Source organism: Rissa tridactyla, chromosome 8, assembly GCF_028500815.1.
Source record: "Rissa tridactyla isolate bRisTri1 chromosome 8, bRisTri1.patW.cur.20221130, whole genome shotgun sequence".
NCBI lineage: Eukaryota > Metazoa > Chordata > Aves > Charadriiformes > Laridae > Rissa > Rissa tridactyla.
Window position 1 is genome coordinate 49,779,411 of NC_071473.1, and position 20,092 is coordinate 49,799,502.

At 44.2% G+C, this 20,092-nt stretch overlaps 2 protein-coding genes across 3 annotated transcripts; one reads left to right on the forward strand and one right to left on the reverse strand.

Annotated features, from left to right (window-relative positions):
* Positions 1-2,719: 2,719 nt before the first annotated feature.
* On the reverse strand, positions 2,720-12,734 carry TMEM59 (transmembrane protein 59). 2 transcript variants are annotated; one of them, XM_054211373.1, is made up of 8 exons: positions 12,510-12,734; positions 8,657-8,762; positions 6,426-6,520; positions 6,072-6,224; positions 5,705-5,789; positions 5,309-5,390; positions 4,419-4,527; positions 2,720-3,672 (listed from the first exon to the last, which is right to left on the reverse strand). In XM_054211373.1, exons 1-8 carry the CDS (start codon positions 12,699-12,701, stop codon positions 3,517-3,519), a joined length of 978 nt encoding a protein of 325 aa, XP_054067348.1. In that variant the 5' UTR covers positions 12,702-12,734; the 3' UTR covers positions 2,720-3,516. The 2 variants fall into 2 exon arrangements, with proteins under 2 accessions (XP_054067348.1, XP_054067347.1); XM_054211372.1 differs by having other exon boundaries at positions 5,309-5,393.
* A 140-nt stretch (positions 12,735-12,874) lies between these two features.
* TCEANC2 (transcription elongation factor A N-terminal and central domain containing 2) lies at positions 12,875-18,966 on the forward strand. Its single transcript, XM_054212689.1, has 4 exons — positions 12,875-12,995; positions 14,421-14,558; positions 15,921-16,114; positions 17,959-18,966. Exons 1-4 carry the CDS (start codon positions 12,890-12,892, stop codon positions 18,145-18,147), a joined length of 627 nt encoding a protein of 208 aa, XP_054068664.1. The 5' UTR covers positions 12,875-12,889; the 3' UTR covers positions 18,148-18,966.
* The last annotated feature ends 1,126 nt before the right edge of the window (positions 18,967-20,092 follow it).

A 20,092-nucleotide genomic window follows, 5' to 3' on the forward strand; every position in this document is an offset into this window, starting at 1 on the left:
GGAGCTCCTCCTTCGGCGTGGCAACACCAGTTTGTCCAAAGCAGAAGCTTCTCACAGGAATACGTCACTGGTAAATGTGGTGCTCTCCTGTTCTGAGGGGAATTTTGGGTGAAAACACGAAACCCCAAGTAGCAAACAGCCTGCAAGCCTGGGCACCTGCCGCAATAGGGAAGAGTGACGGACTAAGGGTTAAAACTTGCGTTATCTTAAATTTGGGATCTGTTTATAAAGAGGAAGTTTAAGTTTCTAATTGGACTTGATAGAGAAGGACTATTTTGAGCCTTCAAAAAGCTCGTTAGGCGACTGCAAGTTTGCTGAGTTCCATGTAAGAGCACGGTTAAGCCGGCTATCCGTACCCCACGAAACAACCCATGTGTAAGATGTGGGGTAAACCCACTCTTAGACGCAAAGGTCCGTAAGACCTGACTTCTGCCACCATCTGCTTCCTCCACCAAGATGCTCAAGCTCAGCTGTAGCCAGCCGGGCGGTTGGGTTTTAGAACAGTTATCCCACATCAAAAACCACTAGTTCAGAAAAAATGAGCTCATGCGAATGAAGCAACAAACACAAGCAAGTCCTTCTGAAGTAGAAAAAAAAAAAAAAGAGATAAAATCTTTACCGAAGATCTCAGAGGCTGAAGAGGGAGCACAGATTAAGATATCCAGTATGACAGGAGACTATCGTTAATTCTAGCACCTAAATAAAACCTACCCCAAACCCCCCTAAACGTACCATGGCTATTTCTGCCAGCAGCAAACTGCACACACTTCAGAGGGTTGCCTCATTTGCGTCAAGATGATTCCATTTAAAATCTGATACAAGTTCAGTTGAACACAGGCCTAAAGAGAATATAAAATGCTTTCCTCCTGCCGTTTCAGTAATTCAAGGCCCTTCGTGTAAACGGTGGTCTTGGGCAGAGACCAAACCCAGGCTGCAGCCTCTGAAAACGAGGATGTCAGGAAGTCAAACAGTTTAAAAAAAAAAAAATTCATCAGACAAGCCATTTTGCAAAGCCAAATGCCAAGATAGCTTAAATACTCCACTTAGATTAGAAATCTTGAGAAACGGTTCAATTCCTGCAGCCTAGCTAGTATCTGATTTTACTGAGGGAAGACACTTTGACAAGAGCTTCCAAGTACAACACTTAACAAATTCTCCAGGCTCTGGCTCGCTCTGGAGACAATAGCGCCAAGTGACAGATTGCCGCAGGCACGGCGTATCCTGTGACCTAACAGCACGGTTACTGAATCACTGGCTTCACTGCACAGATTACTTTCGCTGGAATGTCATTAAACAGCGAACAAAAGACAAAACCCGTAAAACTTCTGTTGCGTTTCCTCCTTTTGTTGTAGGCAGATACAGCGCCAAACGAGAGCAGAAGCTGTTTAACTCAAGCCTAGGAATCTAAGCAAGAAAGTCAAAACGTTTTGGAAGAGGAAGTTTTGTGAAATCAAGCCATCAACATTACAGAGGCTGTACCGCACACATTGGAAACAGGCAAACAGGTTTTCCTGAAGCTCTAACACTCCCTCTGCAACTACACCTAAAAGCAAAGGAAAACATTTTAAACAGACTTGAAAACATTCCCATGACAGTCATTCAGTTAGCAAAACTGGGATTGATGAAGACTCTTCTGGAAAGGCAATCCCCAACAATATAGCGCTAAGACGACAGGCAATAATCACTGACATAGGGCCCATATTTACAAGGTGATTTTGGAACATCCTTCACACGCGTCACATTTGATACCGCTCCAAGCGGAACACTGGCATCCCGCACCGAAAGAGGGCTGCGTGCTGAGCTTTGCACTACGTGAGCAGAAACATCTCAACTGAATCACTGCTGCAGAGGGATTTCCCGCCCCTGCCATCGTGCAAGTGAACAGCGTTCCAAAAACATCAGCCCATCCATTTTCACCACAGTCGCGCTTGAGGCCTTTGCAGTAATGGCACCTACGCACGAAGGTACCCATCAACGGCTGCTGGCACCCACGTTTCTGGGCTACCACGTTGTCCCACTGAAGAAATTAGCACAAAAGAGGTACTCCTAATTTAAGACTTCAAATTGCAATTTCCGCACATTGATACAAGCCTGCTTAAAACAAAGCATCGCTCAGTGCTCTTAAACCTCATTAAAAGAAAAACCGCTCGAGTGCTCCCAGGCTCACGGCCCCTGCAAGGCTCCATCCTCTGCAGTTACACAACCCTCAGCGTTACAGCCGCATTAGGAATGGCTATTGAACCAGTTCTAACAGCGAGGGAACGCGTCGCTGTATCCTCCAGAACCTCTACGGCTCTCACCAGAATTCAAAACCTGAAGAGGTGGTGTTTGGTTTTGGGTTGGTTTTTCTTTTTTTTCCTTTTTTCTTTTTTTAAACCTTCAAGCAGTTCTGTGTAATCAACAAAACACGACAATGAGCTGGAAATCACGCGTTCTAGCCATCTTTCAAACACTTACAGAGACCTTAAACTAAATCACATATACCCCCCACTCATCCATGCTATGGGAACCAGCACACAGTAATCTCCTCAAAGAAATAACCACTAAAAATATAGCGGGGACACTGTTAAATAGATGAGAGACATTGTTGTTGTTGCGTTAGTGAATCATACAGCAAAATCAGGTCACGTTGCCCATGAGGGGAATGTCACAGAGAGGCTTTCATACTAAACACGTTGTGGTCAATAATTAACCGTAGCAAAAAGCTCTACAGTCAACATTTTCTATACAGTCAATTTTATTTGTCTCTTCTCATTTCTCAGGAATCAACTTGTTTCTGTAAATGAAGTTACAAGACTAGAATAGTTAATCAAGAACAGAAAGTAGAATTTCTTCAGAAAACACAGGTGCTAACTTTACAAGCAATTTAAGACTTAAAGGCTAAAGTTTGACAAAATAATCAATCATGTTATGTTCCGTGTGTGAAGGGATATGCCCATAAGTTTTAACAAAGTTTCCATCTTTCACAAACTGAGTTCTAGCCTGCGATACTTCACAAATGCTTTCCATCTTGGATATTGCCACACTGTAGAATAAAATATATTTCTGGTTTTGGAGACAGGGTTGTTTGTGCATGGACATTAACAAGTACAAAAATTCAGCAGATAATTTTATAATATTTTCTCTTAACTACAACAGAAAGTGCAACACTAAAAAGGCATCTCCTGCCTACTTAAAATTTCTTATACCTTTACAAAGCTAACTCTGAATGTACACATTACATCCTAGAACACACAAAGAAGTCTGAAAGTGGAAAGCATGCTTACAGCTTTTGTAAGCAAAGAGACACGTAGCAAACACCAGTGGAAAGTGATTATGTCTGGAAACAAACATAAATTCAAGATGTCTGAATCTTCACTACTAGTTGAAAACAAAATCCCATGACATTTGTTGATTCTGTAACTTTATTTGCATTTAAAGACTGGCTGCTAAGCTTCTTGTCTGAAGAACCACCACAAACAATCAGGAGTTGCTAGCTCTGTAAGAATTAGTCTATTGGATCCAATGGAGACGTATTTAAATGGCTGATTGAGCCAGATTGACTTTTGTAGGAAGAGGTCCTGCTTCTTCATGTTCCTCAGTCTTGCATCGAACCACAACAAGTGCAGAGGGTGGATATCTGTTCAGTTTTTGTTCATTCATGTATTCCAGATCTCCATAGATGCTCAGCTTCTGAAATATGTAAACAATTTACTTTAAGACTCTCCGTACTGAAGACAAAAATGCATTTCACTATGAAACTACATTCCTGGTTCCAATGGCTGCAGCCCTTCAACACAAGTGAATCCCCAGGCTTTCTGTAACGTCTGAAATTCATGGCTGGAACTAGATTTGAGTCCAAAAGAAATGTGTTAAATCTGCCAGAACAACAGCAGATAAGAGCTTGTGTAACAGCTCCTTTAGTTTGCCAATACCGCAAGCCTTGTTTGCACTAGAGATGCGAGTTCAGCCAGTTCCCCTCCAATCAGACTCTCTGCACTCACCAATAATACGCTGTCACTTCTGTTCTCACTATGGATCCTCCTAGATTAAACCCATACTGGGTTCCACCTACGCCACCCAACCCTCGGTATAGCTTTAAGCCCAGAGAAATTAGTAGCAGCCTCCATTTGTTAAGAGTAATCTGAAGGCTGTCAAGAGGAGAGCGCTACAAACCAAAAGACATCACATCTGGGCTGGCTGAGTAAGGCTCAGAGCACGTATCAGCCACAGGAATGAGCAGGAATTGTTTGGTTATGAAAATCAACATTCAAATAGGAAAATTGGTTTGCTACCTGCAAAAATAAATAAAAACACCACCACCTCCACTCCTTCTAGTTGAACCTCCCCCCAAACGTTTCTTAGTCTCTAGACGGCTGTAATGCAAAAGTAATATAACGAATAAATTCAAAATGTTTTAAGTTATAAAACAGAGTTACCTCAGATGGAACATATTGCTCTACAGCTGTAGCTACAGTTGCGCAACAAATCCAGAGCAGCACCAACACTGAGAGGACGAGCGTAGTGGTTAAAATCCAACTGGAATTTCTGAAATGAAAAGAATGTTACTAGATTTCATATACCGAACACGAGACAATGGAGCCTCTAAAATGTTTGGTTCAATTTTGACTGCATTTCCTGCTGATTCATTAGTCTCTAGCTCTTTCAGCTACACAGCCCACTTCAGACTCCTGGGTACTCTAAAGCCTATTTAGTAATCTGACTTCACAGACAAAAGACTTGCAGGATTCTGTTTATTCATCCCTAAGCATCCTCCCATCTACAATTTTAAAAACAGATTTTTCTGTTACACATTTTGGATACAATTCACTGATTCTTCATGCGTAAGTGTTTAAGGAGAAAGTAACTGGAGTAAGGGAAAGAAGCAACACGCTGATCTTCAGCAATGCTTTAATAAAGCTATACTGGGTATTTTCAGACTGAAAGTGAGACATGACAGTACCTTTCATATCAGACAATCCCAAATCAAAATACAAAACAAGTGCTTTGCCCTGAAACATAGCCAGAGCTAAAGAACAGGCAAAACAGCATTGATTAAACAGTTCACAGAACACATTCAAAAGACAGTGTAGGAAATTATCGATATGAAGTTCAACTGAAATGGGAAGGAGAATCAAAGTTGGCAGAATAGCCTGCAAATAACACGGGGCCAGCACAGAAAAGCCGCAATCGCAAACAGAGAGCCAGTTTTAACTGCTGTGCATCCTGACCCCAACAGACTTGTAGCACTTCGAGATCTTACAACATACACGCAAAGGGAAGGCCGTTACCCTCCTTACTAGGTATAGACATTCTAGGATATACATACATGGAAAGACACTTGAAAAAGCTGTCATTTTCTCGCTCTTCAAAAAGTCCTCGGTATGTCTGTGAACTTCCTGGACGTAGGTCTGCTGAAATACAACAGCAGAAACAGCAGTCAGGGGAGCAATAAAAGTAGAAGACTCAAATGCCACACAGCTTGTTTACAGAATGCATAAAAAAAAAAACTTTAAAATGGCCCTAGCTTGCATGTTTCTATTTCCAGCAGAGCCTTGTTTTTACCACAGACTTCGCTAAGCATGCATAGTGCAGTCTACACGGCAAACACAGTTATATTTTAGCTTTCTAAAATCTGCTTTCATGTGCCACCTGCAACTTCATTTTTTATTGCACGACAGGGAACATTTGCATTTGCTCTTCCAAAGCACAAAGAACAACTTACAGGCTGTTTTACTCAGCGACAAGGATCCTCTTGTATCTCCAGTTTCCTGATCAAGCTGTGGGACATACTGTACTTCTGGCTTTGACTAAAACAAAATAAGGAGTTAGGAGATCCTGCTAGCAGGCTTCCACTGATCTTAATCATTGACATTTTCAGAACTAATACGGAATTTAAGCTTAAGACATGCACCATTCACCCAAGTTTGACCCGCTCCCTGCACCAGTCCTAAAGGCAGTGAAATACTAGCAAAAACTAAACACTTCTCATAGTGCTCCACAGTCCTTTCTGTGACTGGAAGGAGCAGAGTTAAGGGCATTTAGCACCCAGAACATCTAGTTGCCTTAATCTCAACCAAAAAGGCAGGCACCTGGAATATGACAATTTTGCCATCATCTGCTTGAAGATAGAAAGTCCATGAGGATGTTATGAAGCTCTGAGCAGAATCCATCATGTCACTCCAGAATGATCTCACCAGTGTCAGAGGAAAGAGGAGATGAATCCTTGGCATCAGGGACATTAACTGCAAGCACAACATTAACTGGTTTTCCATTTGTTTTTACATGAAAAGGACAAAAGTCATGTTCCTGCTCACCCCTCACCCCACACCTAGATTTCAGTCCTTAGGAAGATTTGTCTTACATTTGAAGAAATTAAAAAAAAAAGAAGACACGCTGAACAGAAAACAAGTATGTGGTATTTGAAAAACATGTCATCTACTTACTTGCTCTTGCCTTAACTCAGCAAATGGCAATTGGTTCTGGCATCCAAGATGGCAAGCATATTGTTCATCAGATTGGGAGTATGCTTCCGTACAGGCTGCAAGGAAGAAATTCCCCAAATGAGAAGACAAATTCTGCGTTTTAGTTAAGAAAACATTTTCAGTATAAGTTGGATCAGAAACTAAGCAGCAGTTAGAAGACTGACAAACCCATTTGCAGGGAAAGATATCGCAATCACTCCACGGGTAGCATTTGCTCTGAGGTCTAACAAAGGCTAAGGAATCAAGTCTTAGACAGATGAGGCAGTTGAAATCTGAATGCAATCAGAGCAACTGATCAGCAATGTTACCCTGGAAAAGCTTACGGATGCAAGTTTTCATTGATCCTCCCACAACTACTATAGTTTTTCTTCTACCTAACACATAAAACATGAGTTTTTACTTCAGAGAACATAGGCTGGAATCCTAGAAGGAATAGAGGGACCATCAGTCCATTACATCCCTTAGAAGTAACAGCAGAGGTCATGGTATTACAGGAAAACCAAAGGAGTGTTTTCCTGATAGTGAGAAGAATACAGAAACTGCATTAGAAAGTATTATGGAATAATTTTTTTAAAATGAAAAATGAAGACAATGTTTTGTTTTACAGAAACCTTCTATTAATTGTTCACTAGAGACCATGAAGATCAAGAAATCTAGATTATTCAGAGATAATAATTTAGATTGTTCTGCCCATGGAGGTACTGGGCAGACAATACGTGGGCATAGCTCTGCCCCAAAACACTATAGCTTAGGTGGACAATGTTGCAGCACTACCCGAACCAAAGACTCAAGCCAAGTAGCAACACCAAGGACAGGAGCTCTCCCAGTTTTCCACAGGAACAAATGGACTATCATAAAGGCTAAGAACAGCACGGCATCAGCAGCTAAGCATTTGAGTATGCAGCTCATAGCACCTGAACAGCAATTCTATGGTAAAACTGCCACCCAACTAGTGTTTGTAGGCAGAAAGAAGCATCAGAAGACAGAATTGAGCAGATCAGCCAAGATATATCTTGCCAAGCATGGAATACTTAGTCAGAGCACCAACCAGTGTAACAGATTACAGAACATAAGCCAGCAAAAGACAACAGCCTCAGGAAGGAGTTAAACCAGAAAGTAAGCAACTGTTCAATTACCCCTACATGTGGTCTATTGCTACGTTACTCTTTTTTTATGGCACTCTCTCATGTGTGGTTTGACAACTAGACTGACATGCTGTATCACAGCTATACGCAGTGTATGACAGACTAGAGCATTAGCCCATTTCTGGAGTATTTAATGCAGTTTTGTAGCACATTAGCATCTTTGCATGTCAGGCTTTCTACTTGCGTACCTTCTACCAGCTCTCAGAGATAGCCACTAGCCCTCTTGTTTTTATGAGCTACTGAGAGGATAAAAACCTCCTTTAAGTGCTGTCTTGGTGCCTAATTGTATTGGAAATATTGATGGAGAGCTCCTACCTTTCCCGCTTTCCTCTGAATAAAACTGTGAATCAGCTGCCTCAATATTATTGGAGGAAAGTTCTATACAATTCCAAACCCAGTAATAACTGGCCTATGGTACACATATTTCATATTCACTGTGCAATTTTTGCTCTAACACGGATAATCTGAGAGAATTAGTCACAAGTATTTAATGGCCTATTTCAAACAAAACACGTACCTCATTCCCAAGAGTTTAGCTGTAGGTAAGCCTCAGGATGTAGCCTAGACCACAAGTTACAAGGCAGAGAGCACATTAAGATCTGTGTTCTTACTCTCTCCAAACGATTCACTTGTATATACAAGTTTGTCAGGAATTGTAAATGGCACTAATTGTCACATGGAATTATTAAAGGAAAAGTGTTCATTTGACTGGATTTTTTTCCCCAGCCATTTTGTGTTTTCTATGACAAACTGTTTGTAGTAAAACAATTTATTTCTAATTTGTTTACAGGGACTGATGATACTTAAGAAATTCGTGAAAATAGCAACACTGAGGCTCAGGTAAGGAGAAACTCACAGAAAACAGACAACCTTTCCCTAAGATTTTTTTTTTCATATTCTGTATATAAACTCTAAGAAGTTGTTAAACAAAACCAGAAAGCAACTGAAGTAATTCCCCTGATTTAACAACACCCTTTCAGACCTTCCTGCTCTCACCTCTGTTATGTCTCCACTTTACAGGATGTTGAAGGAGTACTGAAATCTTACCAGAGTCGCATTCCAGTTTGGTTCGATTCAAATCGATGCCATCGTCCACAAACTGACAAATGGAAAAGAGTCTGCAGCCTCGCTGGCACGCGTACAGCTCCTCTTCCTGGGAAGGCACAAGAAAAAGGCTTGCATCCCTCCATTCAAGAACATAGTTGTCAGAAAACAAACAATTTTTTTTTTTTTTTGGAAGTGCTATAAAAAGCCACCCACCAGAGCACCATCCTCCTTCCCTCTGCTAGACCGGGAAGCCAGCTAAACGTGACACTCTGGATCATCTGAAATAAAACCAAGCTACAGCTCTTTAACGCTGTAGCAGCAGTTACAACACAGTAATGCTATTGATTTATTTCAAACAGAGCTCTTCATTCTGTAGTGGGGCAGACCTTGAACAGCAAATTCTATTTTGTAATTCCGGTCCTACAACTCACAAGCAAAGTTGCACCGCGCTTTTTTTTTTTTTTAATAAGCATTGCTTTTAAAAATAAGAGATAGAGCTATAAAAGATTTACTGACATTTAACCCTACAAAGAGTAGATAGTCTTAATTTCAGAACTCAAACAGTAGAACCCAACAGGAGAGGACCAAAAAAAAAAAGACTAATTTTGACAGTGTATTACAATGTATCTACCAGACTCTATTCAGAACTACAACAGAATTGTCAAAATAAGAGATTATCTTCTGACGTACTAAAGCAGTTAATCAGGGTACCAGTAACTTGCCAAACCAGCTTCACAAGCACATATTTTTATTTATTATACTGAACTGAAGCGGAAAAGTGCTTCCTCTAAATTGGAGACTCTCTAAATTGGAGAGACATGGATTTGATGACGGACCACTCAGTGGATAAAGAACTGGCTGGATGGTCACACTCAAAGACTGGTGGTCAATGGCTCGATGTCCAAGTAGAGACGAGTGACAAGTGGCATTCATTCCTCAGGGGTTGGTACTGGGACCAGTGCTGTTTAACACTTTTGTCGGCAACATGGACAGTGGAATTGAGTGCAGCCTCAGCAAACTTGCCAAGGACACCAAGCTGTGTGAAAGGGTTGACATGCTGGAGGGAAGGGATGCCATCCAGAGGGAGCTGGACAGGCTGGAGAGGCGGGCCTGTGCAAACCTCAGGAAGTTCAACCAGGCCAAGTGCAAGGTCCTGCACCCTGGCACAAATACAGGCTGGGCAGAGAATGGATTGAGAGCAGCCCTGAGGAGAGGGACTCAGGGGTGCTCGTGGATGAGAAGCTCAACATTGAGTAAGCAATGCATGCTTGCAGCCCAGAAAGCCAACCGCATCCTGGGCTGCATCCAAAGAAGCGTAGCCAGCAGGGCAAGGGAGGTGATTCTGCCCCTCTACTCTGCTCTCATGAGACCCCACCTGGAGTACTGTGTCCAGCTCTGGGGCCACCAACATAAGAAGGACATGGACCTGTTGGAGTGAGTGCAGAGGAGGCCACAAAGATCATGAGAGGGCTGGAGCACCTCTCCTATGAGGACAGGCTGAGAGAGTTGGGGCTGTTCAGCCTGGAGAAGAGAAGGCTCCAGGGAGACCTGAGAGCCCCTTCCAGTACCTAAAGGGGGCTACAGGAAAGATGGGGAGGGACTCTTGATCAGGGAATGTAGAGATAGGACAAGGGGTAATGATTTTAAACTGAAAGGGGGTAGATTTAGACTAGATAATAGAAAGACATTCCTTACTGTCAGGGTGGTGAGACACTGGAACAGGTTGCCCAGAGAAGCTGTGGATGCCCCGTTCCGGAGGTGTTCAAGGACAGACTGGATGGGGCTTTGAGCAACCTGGTCTAGTAGGAGGTGTCCCTGCCCATGGCAGGAGGGGTTGGAACTAGATGATCTTTAAGGTCCCTTCCAACCCATTCTACGATGCCTCACTGAAACTATTAAAATTATGCAACTATAGAAAACCTACACCTAGTATATCTTCTGTTCACAATACCAAAGGGATGGATGTGCACTTTGCACATACAGTGCTCTCCATGTTGCAGAACTAAAAACAGACTCTATTACGTGAGATCTCCTACTTATGATCCCACCCTATCATGAATCAGACCCATCAAAACCACTAACTACATAACCACTGAAATGACTGCAGCCAGTTGCTACACAGGTGGAAAATGGACTCTGAATTAATTTAACAAAAACCAAACATACCACACCTTCTGTACAACCTACTGTAAACAAACTGGCCATTGTTTGCCTCTGAAAGCACAAGTTCACATGCTTTAAAGGCAAAAAGTAGAAGACTGTGAATGTAAATTAAAACTCAACTCTAACAACACTGACAAGGTGGCTAAGACAGTTATGCTGTTGCAAAAAAAGCGTTTGCAATTTGATATCCAGACAGAATTAGCTTTAGCAGACTGATTTCTATAGCAGTCTTCCATGGAAGTCTCAATGAAGCTTGTCTTCCTTTCCACTGACAACTAAAACTTCCTTCAGTTCAGCTGGTAGTTTTGTGACACATGGAACAAAGACTAAATGTAAAGGAAGAAATGGGTGTATTATTCGACAGCTCCAACACCAGACAACAAAGAATTCAAAAGTACAGTAAAAATCACAGAAGTATCAGCTTTCCCTGAGCTTGAAAGAGTCCTTTAACAGAAACAAGAGCACTGTGCCAAAACAGTATGGAAATATATTAGCATAACGTTTAGTCATAATTTCTCAGGTTTAAGTTATTTCTCCTCACTGTCATCACATGAAAGCAACAAAACATGCCGTAAGTACAGAGGTAAGTTTACTTATATTACACACAACTCCCTGTTACTTCCCTGTGGGGATACCCATATCAGTTAGAGTCATAAAATCCGATTTAAGTTTCACACGAAACAGACAAAGCCCTATTACCTAATATTGTCAGCGCTGCCCTTGCATGAAGTCTCAAAGATGGGGTAAGAGCTCCCATCATTTAGAGTTCAACCTGCCACACAGCTGCAGCTGATAATGAAGTATATTGCCAAGAACCAGGCAAGATGAGATTTTTGGCAATAGGTTTTCCAAATTCAAGCCAGTAGTTAAAAGTTTACAAAGCTTTGAACCAACAGTAAACTCTGCAGTATGAAATTAGATTCCCATTAGACGCTATTTCAGTACTTTATCATGAGATGGAAAAAAATTCCATGCAAGCAAATCAAAACACAGGTTGAAGGTTCTGACAAGCTTCTTGTTTATCATAATTTATACTTCATCTTTCAATATCCAAGTGTCACACTAGTGCCCTGACTCAGGATCTTTGGCCTGTAACGCACACAACATTGTTTTTGTGCCCACAAATATGGAGCAGCCTAAGTCAAATTACAGCTGCCTCTTTTGGAACAGGAAGGGAAGAAAAGCCGCAAAACTGACAAAACTACCCAGCACTATTAAATCTATACTTTGAAAGTGGCATTTCTTCGGCAAGCTGCAGCCTAACCATCTATTTTCAAAATGAAGTCTCTATCTTTAGAGAAGCCACTGCGTTCCCTACTTTGAGGGGACAAAAAATCTAAGCCAGATGAGAAACGCCACAGGCGTCCGGCAGCAGGCTGCCCCCGAGCGCTGCGAGCATCAGCTTCCTCCATGTTTATGCTTACTAAAGACACGTCCAACACCGCTTGAGCAAACACGGACTGGGACAAGCCTCCACAAGGGCTACCGTCCGAGAAACCCCCGGGTACGTCCTGTCACTCTGCAGCACAAGAAGGGGCTGCGAGGGGAGAGAGGCAAGCGACAGGCCGAGGGACGGGGAGGCCGGGGCCGTGTTGCCCGCCCGCCCCTCAGCAGGGCTGCCGGGGGAGGGAGAAGGGGAGCGGGGAGGGGCCCGCCCCACCGGGAGCCGTGAGGCAGGGCCCGCCCGTACCTTGGGGTAGGTGTGCAGGGAGTAGGTCAGCTGGCAGGCGCGGTGACACGACGCCGTGTTGCCCAGCACGGAGTCAAAGGCCTCGGACGAGGCGGCGGGAAGCGGCCCGGCGGCCGGAACACTGCTGCTGTCCCCCACCAGCAGCGCCAGGGCAAGAGGCAGACAGAGAAGGCCGCCCGGCCGCGCCGCCATCTTCCTCCTCCCGCAAGCCCCCACTGACGGCCGAGCACTCTCGCGAGATTAAGTGCCTTCGTCTCTCCCGCGCGGTGCCTGCTGGGAGATGTAGTCCGTGCCGCGGGGCAGCCCCGGCCACCCCACTGGGCCTCGCCTCCGGCGGGAACTACACGGCGGAAAGGGCGGGGTCAGCCGCTTCCGGGAGGATGGACCGGTTCGTGGTGCGCAGGGCCCGCGGCCCGGAGAGCCCCCGCCGGGCCGGGCCAGCCCCCCGCGCCTACCGGCAGGCCACCATCGAGTCCCTCAAGGCAGGTCACCGGCGCTGGGGGGGGAACGGGAGGGATAGCACGGCTCGCCCCGGCCTCCTGGGCCTGAGGGGGGGTCTGCACCCCGCGGCACCGGTGCTACTGCGGGGCCCGCTGCCTCCGAGGGCACGGGGCGAGGCCTTGCGCCGGGGCAGGGCCGCGCTGCTCCCCAGAGGCTGTGTGCCAGGGCGGCGGGAGCACCCCGGGAAGAGCCAGGATGGCCCTGAGGTGCCTCGGGCGGAGGAAGGGGGTGTCGGGCCTTCACCAGGCCGCCATCCTGCCTCTGCACGGAGCTGAGCAGTGCGGGGTGACAGCGGGAGGAACGTTTTGCAAACTAATCCCAAACTGATGTCTGTTACCATCGAGGAAGGTGTTGATCCCAGCAGCCTTCCCTGCAGTCGCTCTGTGCCCACCTAGGTATTCACCTGTGGCTTCAGTTCTTCACCGACATCTTTGCAGGGTTGAGGTGGCATCCTCACAGAGAGCAGGGAAGCCAGGTTAGAAAGGTGCAGAGGGCTCTACTGCATTGACAGGCCTTCCCTAAACCGAGATGGGTTATAACTTGGCTCCTTCCTGCCCATTTGGTGTGGTGTAGGGTCAGGCTGGGCACGCAGTTCGGGTACAGCCAGGTGACAGCACCATCTTCAATATTGCCAGCTGGCTCGCTTTTCTCCCCAGCAAGGAGAGCTCTTCACTTGGTTGCATGGTGGTCCTGTGCGAGACCTGCATAAGAGCTGAGCCCTCCTTTGCAGAAACACAACAGGAAAACATTCGCTGCACCAAAGAGCTTGTTAATGTAAGGCAGAAAGCAAAAGACTGGTGCATAAAAACCACCCCAGCTGTCTGACCATTGCTGAATCTTTCTAAGATGCCGCATATCCAAAAGATGAGGCTTGCACCGTTTGCAGCCTGTTCTGTGGAGCTCTGTGTCAAAAACGGGTCAAAAAACACTGCAGATGTCCAGTGTACTTGAGTTTGTGTTCGTGTTCCCTAATGCTTTGTTTCTCTCCGTGCTGGCATTATTTTAAATTTAAAGCCAATTTGAGCAGGATTCAGATTCTGCCAGGCTGCTAAAGATGAGTTCCCTCCCTCTTAATCCTTTTTTCTATTAAGAGAGATTTATACAATGGACTCCTTAAATTCAAAACACTTCTCTTCTAGCAGACATTCACTGTTACGTGCCCTAAGGTGGGCAGACCAAGGTGAAGCAGCTCGCTTTGCTTTCTAGTTTCTCCAGTCTTGATTTGCAGTAGGCTGCTAATCTCAAGCAAGTACCCATCATTCCAGTCCATCATGTATCCTGTGCTCCTGTTCATGCCATAATCAATAATTCATGTGTTGATGACATCCCCATTAGCTACAATGAAGCCAGTGTCCTTATTTATAAGAAAAATATTCTGCTTCCTTAATGGCTTTTCTATTTTCCAGAGAGTTGTGGTTGTGGAAGACATAAAACGATGGAAGTCTATGCTTGAGCTGCCTGGGCAACCAAAAGAGAATCTGATCGAAGCTTTGGAGGAGCTGAAGAAGAAAATACCTTCCAAGGAAGTGTTACTTTCAACAAAAATAGGTACATCTTGTCTGATCTAGTCTGTGAATGTTAGGCTGTCTTGTGTCGGCTTGGCTTGTCAGTACAAAAGAGACTAGATTGCAAGTTTTTTAAGAAACAAGCGTAGCTACCAATAAAAAATTGTTGATATCCAGCCTGCAGTTTTCAAAGCTTGTACTGAAAAAGTCAGCTATCCTCTAGTTCTTCCCGGATTGTCTGCTTATTACCAAATACTGCATCACCCGCGCTGTGTCAAATTTTTCAAGCGCTCTTCTTGGGCACCTGTGTGTTTTATTCCTTCTCCTGCTATCTGTTAGGGGCATGGCAGAGTGCGCTTTTGCCATCTGAGACATGGCTCGTCTATTTGACCTGGCCAAACACTCTGAACGTGTGAGAAATTCTCCTCGGATTGGCCCGGAACTGCTTACTGCATCCTCACGCTGAGAAATCCCCAGCAGACATGTAGCTGCATGCCAATGACACAGCCCGATCCTGGCTATTTTCCACAGGACTTGGGGGAGGGACAACGTGAGACCACATGGTCCCTGCCTCTCCTGTCTATGGAGAGCATCCCGGCATGAGAGACAGTCGTGCTGGCCTTTGTTTGCCATTACAGCAGCTGGATCTCTATTCAAAGAGCCCCCCTTGCCTTAGAAAAGGCAATGTGATCTGCCCCATTCCCCTTAACTTCTGAATTGTCATTTCATTTGCTGTGTTCAGCTTATTCAGGCTTTTCCCGAGATTTTCTTCCCCAGTGCCTGCCTGAACGCGGCTGGAAGAGCCACTGAAGCCTAACAGTGACATCTCCTGGCCAACAGTGCTAGTGGTCAGAGACAAATACCCCGCTGGAAGAAGGTCCCTTTTGTCTCCTCTCAGAAGAAAGCCTCTTTTGCACTGGCAGGCCCCGTCGATTGGGAAGGTTCTGCTTGGGGTCACTGTGGTGTTTGTATGTTAAAGTGCTATAGCCCTCACCAGCAACATCTGTTTTCTTAAAGGGGTTTTCAGGTTAAAACCAGCATTATTTGTAGGCCAATCTTACAAGCTTTCACCAGATCTGGTATCTGTGTAGAAAATTAATGTAGCCCTGTATTACCTAAGTGTTGCTCCACACCTTGGTGATGTGGGAAGGTAATTTTCACATGTATAGGTCAATTTCTTGCTAATTGCTCAGGAAAAAAAATCACCGCAGAAGTCAATGAGTGAGAACTTCGGACTTAATTCCTAATAATTATATATTTGTATTTCTATCAATGCTCTGGTTGTTTTGCTGATGCTGCTTGAATTAAAAATGTGTGTGGCTGCTTTAGCACCAATGTGATTTGACCGGTGTCCATTACATTTTATCCACCTACCAAACCTGAAGGAGCTGTTACTGTTTTCCAGGTCACACAGTGAACAAGATGCGCAAACATTCAGATCACGATGTGGCCAGCCTCGCCAAAGATATTTACACGGAGTGGCGAACTTTCATCAAAGACCATTCAAACAAGCCCTCTATAGAGGTCAGGAGCGATCCCAAGACGGAAGCTTTCAGAAAGAATGCGCGGAAGCTGCTTTGTGAAGCCCTGGATCTAGAGGTAGCTTTCCCGTCCATTTGTCTTTGGCTCAAAGAGTTACTTCTTGTAGGAACAAGTTAAACAAACTTTTTTCAGCCATAGCTACTGTAAGGCTTGTCCTGCCCGCAGAGCCGGGACAAAACCAGATGATCTGTTCCTATTTTCAGTGATTCACTGTGCGTCCCTATTTATAAGTAGCTTTGTTTTCAAAGTAGGTAATTATTTCTTTTTTGGTTGTTAATCAAGTAACCCTGCTAATTGTAAATGAGGTGTATTTGCACTCATTTACATAACCAGCCAACAGAATAGTTGTGTGTCTGCTGCAGTTGGGCTGTACAACAGAAGGAGGAAGTTAATAGAACATAAAGTTTTTCCTACGACTTAACAGCTGTGAAAGCAACACCAGGACCTTTTGGTTGTTTCATATTTAAGTAATTAAACATTTGTAAATTTAAATCTATTGCAAAAAGAGAGAGGCAAGGTTGACAGTATATAAAGTGATAAATACCAGATCCCTCAGGTATCTTTAAGTAAATGAACAGGGCTTTGCTGTAATGACTAGTTTGCTTGGTCTATGAAATGCCATGATAATTATCCTTTTTAATTTATTCATTAGTTATCCTTTAAATGGCAAGTCAAGTGATGAGCACTCAAGAGTTTCAAAGCTAGGTGTTTGCTAGCTATGAGAACAACCTCTCCAACTTCCAGTCCATCTGGACTGAGGCAGCACAAAAGGATGGTTTGCTGTGGGAACGGCAAAGTGGGAGCTCACCTTTGCCAGGCCGCTGGGTCAAGCTTGGTTCTTGGAAAGCACATCTATGCATGGTGGTAAGACTAGTAGTAAAGTCTGAACCTATGGAACATAAAGGCTGTTGTACCACTCTGAAATGAGTAGTATTGGGTAAAGCAGAATTGCCTCTGAACAGGACTTGCACAGCAAGGAAAAATATCCTTCTAGCTTGCAGCTATCACTGTACGTGCAAGCAGAGCTTACAGCAGCAGGTGAACAGCATATATAGGGAGAGGAGCCACAGAGGTCCAACAAATGGGGAGCAGGGACACCTGAGAGGGTGACAAAAAGGAGAAGGGAAGGTGGGGCTGAATGAATCCAAGGGGCTTCTAGTGCTGCCTAACAGAGGGGCAATGTAGTGATGAGTAGCAAAACCAAAATGGGCGAACGACTTTGGAGGAATACTGCTTGGCATGCTGGAATCTCCTGCATGCAAAGCATGGGAGATTCCCCATCACAAAAGGCAGAAGTGAAACTAAAACCATTTCTTGATGGGTGGGGGATTTTTTTTTCTAAGCTGTGCTAAAGTACAGGTTTTGGCACATGTTGAAGCAATAACTGCATAATTAACATTTAGCAAATCCCTTTCTGCATTCTTAATTGCACCTCCTTCTACACACAGAGAGCCCACATTTCCCTTTATAGCACCAGGCAGAGTTGCCAAGTGTTTGGCATGTCTTAGAGTTGCTGTTGGAATCAAGTTTGAAATAGTATCCAAGGTACCTTATATCAGCAAGATCAGAAGTGAGCTTTATGGAGACAGTACAATGTAGCTTATAATTGCAGTTGAGCTTGATACCCAAAGCTGGTTGCAGATTAGTTTCCTGTTGTGATGGCAAAGTACTGCCACCCAGCTGGAGATGTGGATGTTCCCTGCTACTGACCACGTTGCCTTGTTCCTTAATTGCTAGGGTGGAATTAAATTGCTTTTCCTGTTACACTTGTGATGGGAAGCAGATTTCCTTGAATCTAAGCTGATTAATGAAGAAACACTGAGAAGCACCAAACTCCAATTTCAGTCAGTTGGTCTCCTTATTAAATGTAAAGATCTAATTTTATACTTTGTTGTTTTCAGATTGATCACCCACTGGCTGAAAATATTGAGCGAGAAGCTTTTCATCTCTCTTCCCGTCTCATTAGCGCACCGTATCGCAGAATGGTGCGAGCTCTTGTCTTCTCATTAAAGCACAAACCTGAAATCCGAGCAGAAGTCAAGACTGGCACACTCGCTGTCCCTGCCTTTGTACAGAGCCATAAAAAGTGAGGTGTTGTGCTTGATCCTGAGTAAGAACTTCATGTGCCTACATCTGTGTGGAACTGGGAGCCCTCTCTGTCGTGAGGGGAGCGCAGAAGTGCTGACGGTGTGACTCACTTGGCACCACTCTATGAACAGGGCTGCTGAAGACAAGAACTACTAATGATGAAAAAGGTGCTGTAAATCTGGCTTGGTAGAAATCCGTGTGGGCTTTGTTGCAAGAAAAGTTTCTTCTACTCTGCTGTATATTTTCCTGCTACAAAACCATCCTCGCTGACTCACCTGTTTCTCACTTCTGCCTGTTTTGTCATACCTCAGTTTAGCTCCGTCCCTGATATGGATCCTCAGGTGTCATCAGCTGGATCACGTAAAGGAGCAGCTCTGTGCTGTGCTGGTAGGAAATACTGGGAATTCAGGGTCATTGGTCCGTGGGAGGAGATTCCTAGTGGATAACTGCAAACCCTAGTTAACCCTAAATCAGCCACATCTGCTGCAGCTGGGCCCTGCCTGTGGCAAGAGCTAGCTGTTTTGCCAAGCCAGGTGATTGCCCTTGTGCTGCCTTTCAGAGTTAGATGCGCAAGGGGTTTCAGTGGCTTGGCTGCCACCATTCCGTAGGCTCAGTCATCCTGCGATTGTGGGCATTTTCTAAAGCCCTGGGGTAAAAATCGAAATGCCCTGGAGTATAGGTGCTATCTAACGCCTCTGCTGTTTAATAAGCAGCACACTCAAACTTCCATACATCACTCATGATTTAAATGTGGTGCTTGTTCTTACCGTAACATGAATAAAAACTTGAATTTTCTAAATAAAATTAAGTTATAAGCAAAATACTCCTTTTAAAGGCTTTTTTTTCCTGCAAAAGGAATGTGGTTCAGAATGATCGTGTGAACAAATTTAAGCAACAAACTATTGCTTTAATTCCTTCTAGTTATTAAAAACTGGAAATCTTGCCTCTCATATTTGCTCTGATTTCTTTAGTGCCACAAGTCACCTTGCTCTCCATAAGCTGTTATTAAAGCTGTGACAGGCACAGTGTTTCTCTACTGGTCGGTAATAAAGCGCGCTCTGTTCTCCGTGTGTACGTACACTAGGGACTGGTCACAAACCTTTTTCTGAGTTACCAGGGTAGACAGAACCAAATACAGGGATGAGCGAAACCTGCCTGGTCACAGTTGTGGGAATTCAAGTCTTAATATACCATAAGGAGGTGTCTTTCGACCAGTCGTGGTCAGGACTCTTACTTCAGAAGAGTCACTTAAGGACAAATAATACAGTGGGAAAACTGAATTAGTCTTTATTCAGATCTTCGCATGACTAACTGTCATTACGTGGACCTGCTAAATACCCTTTTCTTCTGTGGACACTAGAAGCTAAAGAAACACCCAAAACTTAGCCGAGGTGTTGAACTCTGTAAATTTAATTAGATAATTGCAGGTTCTCTTGGAAACAACTAAACTTTGTCTTGTTTGCCTGGGCCAGTGCAAGACCATTTCGTTTTTTTTCTGTACACATTGTGAAGGTACCTTCAAACGGTCAGCTTTTCTGAAAACAGTCGTGCTCTGGTGTACAGACATTTCATTTGTGGAAAGTTAAGGTTAGGTGTGTTGGAGACAGTGTGAGACGCAAACTGTCAGACCTGTGGGTAGTGACTGTATGGATAATGCATCAATGAAGACTTAACACTTGTTGACCTGGCTGTAGAGATATGAAAATCCTCAATTTATTTCTTACCAGTAATCAGCTCCATTCCCCACTTAAATAACTTCAAACTACACAGCTGTAATTGAATTCACGAATCCTGGGCTGCCATGGGAGGAGTTCAGGATCACCGAACGACCTAGCTTTTGCTTCCAGAGCTGCAACACCGAGACCTGCAGTATTTATTTTCAGTTTTCTGTTCCTGGTGCTGGGCTGTGTTTTCTCTATTCAATAGAGAAACAAAAATCCTGAAAAT